This window comes from Oncorhynchus gorbuscha, unplaced genomic scaffold (assembly GCF_021184085.1).
Source record: "Oncorhynchus gorbuscha isolate QuinsamMale2020 ecotype Even-year unplaced genomic scaffold, OgorEven_v1.0 Un_scaffold_1286, whole genome shotgun sequence".
NCBI lineage: Eukaryota > Metazoa > Chordata > Actinopteri > Salmoniformes > Salmonidae > Oncorhynchus > Oncorhynchus gorbuscha.
Window position 1 is genome coordinate 111,890 of NW_025746107.1, and position 6,188 is coordinate 118,077.

A 6,188-nucleotide genomic window follows, 5' to 3' on the forward strand; every position below is an offset into this window, starting at 1 on the left:
CACAGACGTTCTACCTGGACTCTGGAATGGTAGAGTCGCTATTGGCGCGTTCTAGAATCATCCAGAAATATGTCAAATGACAAACAATAGGGGATTGTTTGACTGACACCGTCAGAGCCGTATAGAGCTGGAGGCATCCTACGTGGGCTCTGGTCAGGCGTAGCTCGCTGTATAGGGAATAGGGCGCCACTTAGACTCAACCCGTGTTCTCTGAAACGTACAGGCTAGACAGAGGATATCTGGCAGTACCATCTATGGTATGAGTCTTTGACCCAGATCAGGAGACTGGCCTGTGGGCCACACACACACACACACACACACACACACACACACACACACACACACACACACACACACACACACACACACACACACACACACACACACACACACACACACACACACACACACACACACACACACACACACACACACACACACACACACACACAGCCACACACACACAGCCACACATAGAAATAGATTATTCTAATTTTATGGGCACACACATACAGGTCATTGGCTCCTGGACATTTTTTGAATTGGTCACATGCAGCAGCTGGTCATAGTAGGTGAGGTGTTGTTGCCAATAGAGATTACAGCTGGCCTGTGTACACCTCCTGAACGACTGCTTCCCAAATGGCACCCTATTCCCTACATAGTGCACTACTTTGGACCAGAGCCCTATACGTAGTGCGCTATCTATGGTGGTTGCCATTGGGGACAGACTTCTCTACCTGTCTATACTGTAGGTGGCTTGGTTAACGTCTTATAATCACACGGACTAGGCTCGTCCCAACCCTGTGTGGGGGTCAGCAGTAAGCCTGCTGTATTTCTGTCTCTTAGTGTCAGGGAGGGTTTGTTTAGTGCAAGTCCTGTAACAGCTGATCCTAAGTCAGCGCTGCAACTCCCAGAGTCTTCCCAGGCGTATGTTTGGTGAGATGCCCGTGTGTAACCAGCATGTGGTTCCCGCTGTGTTTCAGCGTGCCCACTGTCCCAGTGAAGAACCTCAGTGGGAACAGCCCGGTCCACCCAGCTCTGGCCGGTATCACGGGGATCCTGATGAGCGCTGCGGGGTTCCCTGTGTGTCTCACCCGCCCACCCAAACTGGTGCTGCACCCCCCGCCCGTCAGCAAGAGGGACATCAAGCCCGTCCCCGGCCTGGGCCACTGTTGCCGCAAGACCACCAAGAAACAGGCCCGCAAAGGTACAATAGCACACACTATAAAACCAGCACTAATATATAGGCCTATACACACACACACACAGACACCCCTATACACAAAATCATTACATTGTGTGGAAGATTTTTGCTCAGCACACTCATATGTTCTCTCTCCCTTTCTCTCTCTCTTCTCCTTTCCTCCTCTCTCTCCTCCTTTCTTTCTCTCTCTCCTCCTTTCTCTCCTTCTCTCTCTCCTCCTTTCTCTCCTTCTCTCTCTCCTCCTTTCTTTCCTCTCTCTCCTCCTTTCTCTCCTTCTCTCTCTCCTCCTTTCTCTCCTTCTCTCTCTCCTCCTTTCTTTCCTCTCTCTCCTCCTTTCTCTCCTTCTCTCTCTCCTTATGTTTTCTCTCTCCTTTCTCTCCTTCTCTCTCTCCTCCTTCTCTCCTTCTCTCCTCCTTTCTTTCCTCTCTCTCCTCCTTTCTCTCCTTCTCTCTCCTCCTCCTCTTCTCTCTCTCTCCTCCTTTCTCTCTTCTCCTTCCTCCTTTCTTTCCTCTCTCTCTCTTTCTCTCCTTCTCTCTCTCCCTTCTCTCCTCTCTCTTCTCTCTCTCCTCCTTTCTTTCTCTCTCTCTCCTCCTTTCTCTCCTTCTCTCTCTCATGTTTTCTCTCTCCTTTCTCTCCTCTCTCTCTCTCCTCTCATCCTTCTCTCTCCTCCTTTCTTTCCTCTCTCTCCTCCTCTCTCCTCTCTCTCTCCTCCTTCTCTCCTTATGTTTTCCTCTTTCCTTTCTCTCCTTCTCTCTCTCCTCCTTTCTCTCCTTCTCTCTCTCCTCCTTTCTTTCCTCTCTCTCCTCCTTTCTCTCCTTCTCTCTCTCCTTATGTTTTCTCTCTCCTTTTCTCTTCTCTCTCTCCTCCTTTCTTTCCTCTCTCTCTCCTTTCTCTCCTTTCTCTGTCTCTCCTTATGTTTTCTCTCTCCTTTCTCTCCTCCTGTCTCTCCTTATCTCTTTCTCTCTCTCCTTTCTCCTCTCTCTCTCCTTTCTCTCCTGTCTCTCCTTTGTTTTCTCTCTCCTTTCTCTCCTTCTCTCTCCTTTCTCCTCTCTCTCCTCCTTTCTCTCCTTCTCTCTCTCCTTATCTTTTTCTCTCTCCTTTCTCTCCTTCTCTCTCTCCCTCCTCTCTCTCCTTCCTCTCTCCTCCTTTCTTTTCTCTCTCCTCCTTTTCTCTCCTCTCCTCTCCTTCTCTCTCTCCTTCTCTCTCTCCTTATGTTTTCTCTCCTTCTCTCCTTCTCTCCTCCTTTTCTTTCCTCTGTCTCTCTCTCCTGTTTTCTCTCTCCTTTCTCTCCTTATGTTTTCTCTTCTCTCTCTCCTCCTTTCTTTCCTCTCTCTCCTCCTTTCTCTCCTTCTCTCTCATGTTTTCTCTCTCCTTTCTCTCCTTCTCTCTCTCCTCCTGTCTCTCCTGTCTCCTATGTTTTCTCTCTCCTTTCTCTCCTCCTGTCTCTCCTTATGTTTTCTCTCTCCTTTTCTCTTTCTCTCTCTCTCTCCTCCTGTCTCTCCTCCTTCTCTCCTTATGTTTTCTCTCTTCTCTCTCTCTCCTCCTGTCTCTCCTCCTGTCTCTCCTTATGTTTTTCTCTCCTTTCTCTCTCTCTCTCCTCCTGTCTCTCCTTATGTTTTCTCTCTCTTTTCTCTCTTCTCTCCTCCTTTCTCTCCTTATGTTTTCTCTCTCTCTTTTCTCTCTTCTCTCCTCCTTTCTCTCCTTATGTTTTTCTCTCTTTTCTCTCTTCTCTCCTCCTTTCTCTCCTGTCTCTCCTCCTGTCTCTCTCCTCCTGTCTCTCCTTCTGTTTTCTCTCTCTTTTCTCTCTTCTCTCCTCCTTTCTCTCCTTATGTTTTCTCTCTCTTTTCTCTCTTCTCTCCTCCTTTCTCTCCTTATGTTTTCTCTCGTCTCTCCAGGTAAGACAACAGAGGAGGTGGTGAAGCAGTATCTTCAGAAAGTCAGGATAGCACCAGAGGAGGTGAGATCTGTTCTCCAGTCATTGGTTAAGTCTGAAAGGACATCCTATGCCCTATAAAGTGCCATACGTTTCACCAGGGCCCATAGGGTGTCATTTGGGACGTGTCCATTATCATCAGAACACATTATCTGTTGAAGGAAATGTGGATAGCCAAGTACATATTTAAAGAAAGACCTGCACGCTGCTCTGGCCTGTAACACTTTCATTGATTAACATTACCTATTGGCCAGCTAGCCATCATTAGCACTTTCAAGAATTGTATTGAATGATTCCCACTCACCTGCAACAGGCTGACTCAGCTGTGTGGGTGCTTTTCCTATTTTGGATAGCTAAGTACTTACAGGTTGGCTAAAGGATCCCTCCTATCTCCTCCTCTCCTCCTATCTCCTCCTCTCCTCCTATCTCCTCTCCTCCCCTCTCCTCCCCTCTCCTCTCCTTTCTTCAGAACTGTACCATCTGTATGGAGGCCCTCGGGGGGGCGTCAGGCTACAAGGGTGGTGACTTCATAGGTCGCCTGGCCCAGTGTGGGCACCAGTACCACCTCCAGTGCCTGGTGGCCATGTACAACAACGGCAACAAAGATGGCAGCCTGCAGTGTCCTACCTGCAAAACCATCTATGGCGTGAAGACGGGCAACCAGCCGCCCGGGAAGATGGAGTACCACGTCATCCCCCACTCGCTGCCTGGCCACCACGACTGCAAGACCATCCGCATCATCTACAACGTCCTGCCTGGCATCCAGGGCCCAGAGCACACCAACCCAGGCAAGCCCTTTACAGCCAGGGGGTTCCCGCGTCACTGCTACCTCCCAGACAGCGAGAAGGGACGCAAGGTAAGAACCTACGCTTTGACATATTCCATTGTAGCAGATACTGTTGTCCAGTACAACTCAAAGCTTTCTGGATTTTAGCCCAATCTTTGTCCTTTATAAACCCGGGACGTTTTCCCTTGAAGTTGTATCGAGGAAACTCTGAAAGTTGAAATTATGAATCCGTCTCTAACCACCTCACCTCCTTTTCCCTCCACGTCCTCTCCCTCTCTCCCTCCACCTTCTCTCCCTTCACCTCCTCTTCCTCTCTCCCTCCACCTCTTCTCCCTCTCTCCCTCCACCTTCTCTCCCTCCACCTTCTCTCCCTCCACCTTCTCTCCCTCCACCTCCTCTCCCTCTCTCCCTCCACCTCTTCTCCCTCTCTCCACCTCCTCTCCCTCTCTCCCTCCACCTTCTCTCCCTCAACCTTCTCTCCCTCCACCTTCTCTCCCTCCACCTTCTCTCCCTCCACCTTCTCTCCCTCTCTCCCTCCACCTTCTCTCCCTCCACCTTCTCTCCCTCCACCTTCTCTCCCTCCACCTTCTCTCCTCCACCTCCTCTCCCTCTCCCTCCACCTTCTCTCCCTCAACCTTCTCTCCCTCCACCTTCTCTCCCTCCACCTTCTCTCCCTACACCTTCTCTCCCTCCACCTTCTCCTCCTCCACCTCCTCTCCCTCTCTCCCTCCACCTCCTCTCCCTCTCTCCCTCCACCTTCTCTCCCTCAACCTTCTCTCCCTCCACCTTCTCTCCCTCCGCCTTCTCTCCCTCTCTCCCTCCACCTTCTCTCCCTCCACCTTCTCTCCCTCCACCTCCTCTCCCTCCACCTTCTCTCCCTCCACCTTCTCTCCCTCCACCTCCTCTCCCTCTCTCCCTCCGCCTTCTCTCCCTCTCTCCCTCCACCTTCTCTCCCTCCACCTTCTCTCCCTCCACCTCCTCTCCCTCTCTCCCTCCACCTCCTCTCCCTCCACCTTCTCTCCCTCCACCTTCTCTCCCTCCACCTCCTCTCCCTCTCCCTCCACCTTCTCTCCCTCTACCTTCTCTCCCTCTACCTTCCTCCTCTACCTTCTCTCCCTTTACCTCCTCTCCCTCCACTTCCTCGCTCTCTCTCTCCCCCAGGTACTCAGACTCCTGCTGACCGCGTGGGACCGGCGCCTGGTCTTCTCGGTGGGCACGTCCAGCACCACAGGCGAGTTGGACACGGTCATCTGGAACGAGGTGCACCACAAGACGGAATTTGGCTCCAACCTCACGGGCCACGGCTACCCCGACCCTAGCCATCTAGACAACGTCCTGGATGAACTGAAAGCACAGGGCATCACCGAGGAAGAGGAGCAATGATAGGAGGAAGAGGAGGAGACAGGACGATTAATTAATTCAGACTCTACCAGCATTTAAATGGGGTGGCGGTTTGGTGTAGAGGGGAAAGGTCCAATTACACTTTGGAAGATTCTCTGAAGATGCTGATTGATTGGAGGGTCCTAGAGGTTTGGGAAATCACACAAGCACACAGTGGAGTGTTAGGGTGTTTGTTTGAGTGATGGCCCAGGAGCGAGGGAACGAGAGAGAGAAATAGGCTCAGGCTTTGTTTAGATTTGACTGTGGTCAAAATGATGACTACACAGGTATAGTTAGATACTAGCTAAATAAATTACAAAGAGTTGAGAGGTGGTACCAAGTTATCTACTAACTAATTTACACTACTAAAAGAGAGCGAAGGAGAGAGAGAGAAAAGGATAGAAGAGATCAAGAGACTGAGGGAGAGAAAGGACAAAGATTGAGAGATGTGAAAGGGAGGGGAAGGGTATTAAGAAAGGAGGAAGAAAATAGAGCGAGCAAACGAGAGAGAAGATGGCAAGAGAATGTAGATAGTATTAAATAGGAGTAGGGTAAATTAACTTAGAAATGGTACTACTTTAGCAGAGACACAGGAAGAGAGAGAGAAAGAAAAGAGGGGGAGAGAGAGAGACAGACAGACAGACAGACAGACAGACAGACAGACAGACAGACAGACAGACAGACAGACAGACAGACAGACGTGCCTATAGTAACCACCTGCTTGAGTTTGATTATCAAGTGGCTTGTGCCCATTGACTGTTTATGTGTAGTCAGACGCCACCTAGTGGCCACTCTACTGAAAATACATTCAAAAGACTGAATGTTTTTTTATTTTACTAGGCAAGTCAGTTAAGAACAAATTCTTATTTTCAATGACGGCCTAG

General features: G+C 50.1%; 1 protein-coding gene across 1 annotated transcript in view; it reads left to right on the forward strand.

The window, feature by feature from the left end:
- The window catches only part of LOC124022072 (E3 ubiquitin-protein ligase DTX4-like), a 70,092-nt gene extending 64,444 nt beyond the window's left edge, over window positions 1–5,648 (forward strand). Inside the window, 4 exon segments of the mRNA XM_046337131.1 lie at window positions 984–1,207; window positions 3,100–3,161; window positions 3,607–3,993; window positions 5,086–5,648. Coding sequence (XP_046193087.1) covers window positions 984–1,207; window positions 3,100–3,161; window positions 3,607–3,993; window positions 5,086–5,307 — 895 coding nt within the window. The 3' untranslated portion in view covers window positions 5,308–5,648.
- Window positions 5,649–6,188: the final 540 nt, after the last annotated feature.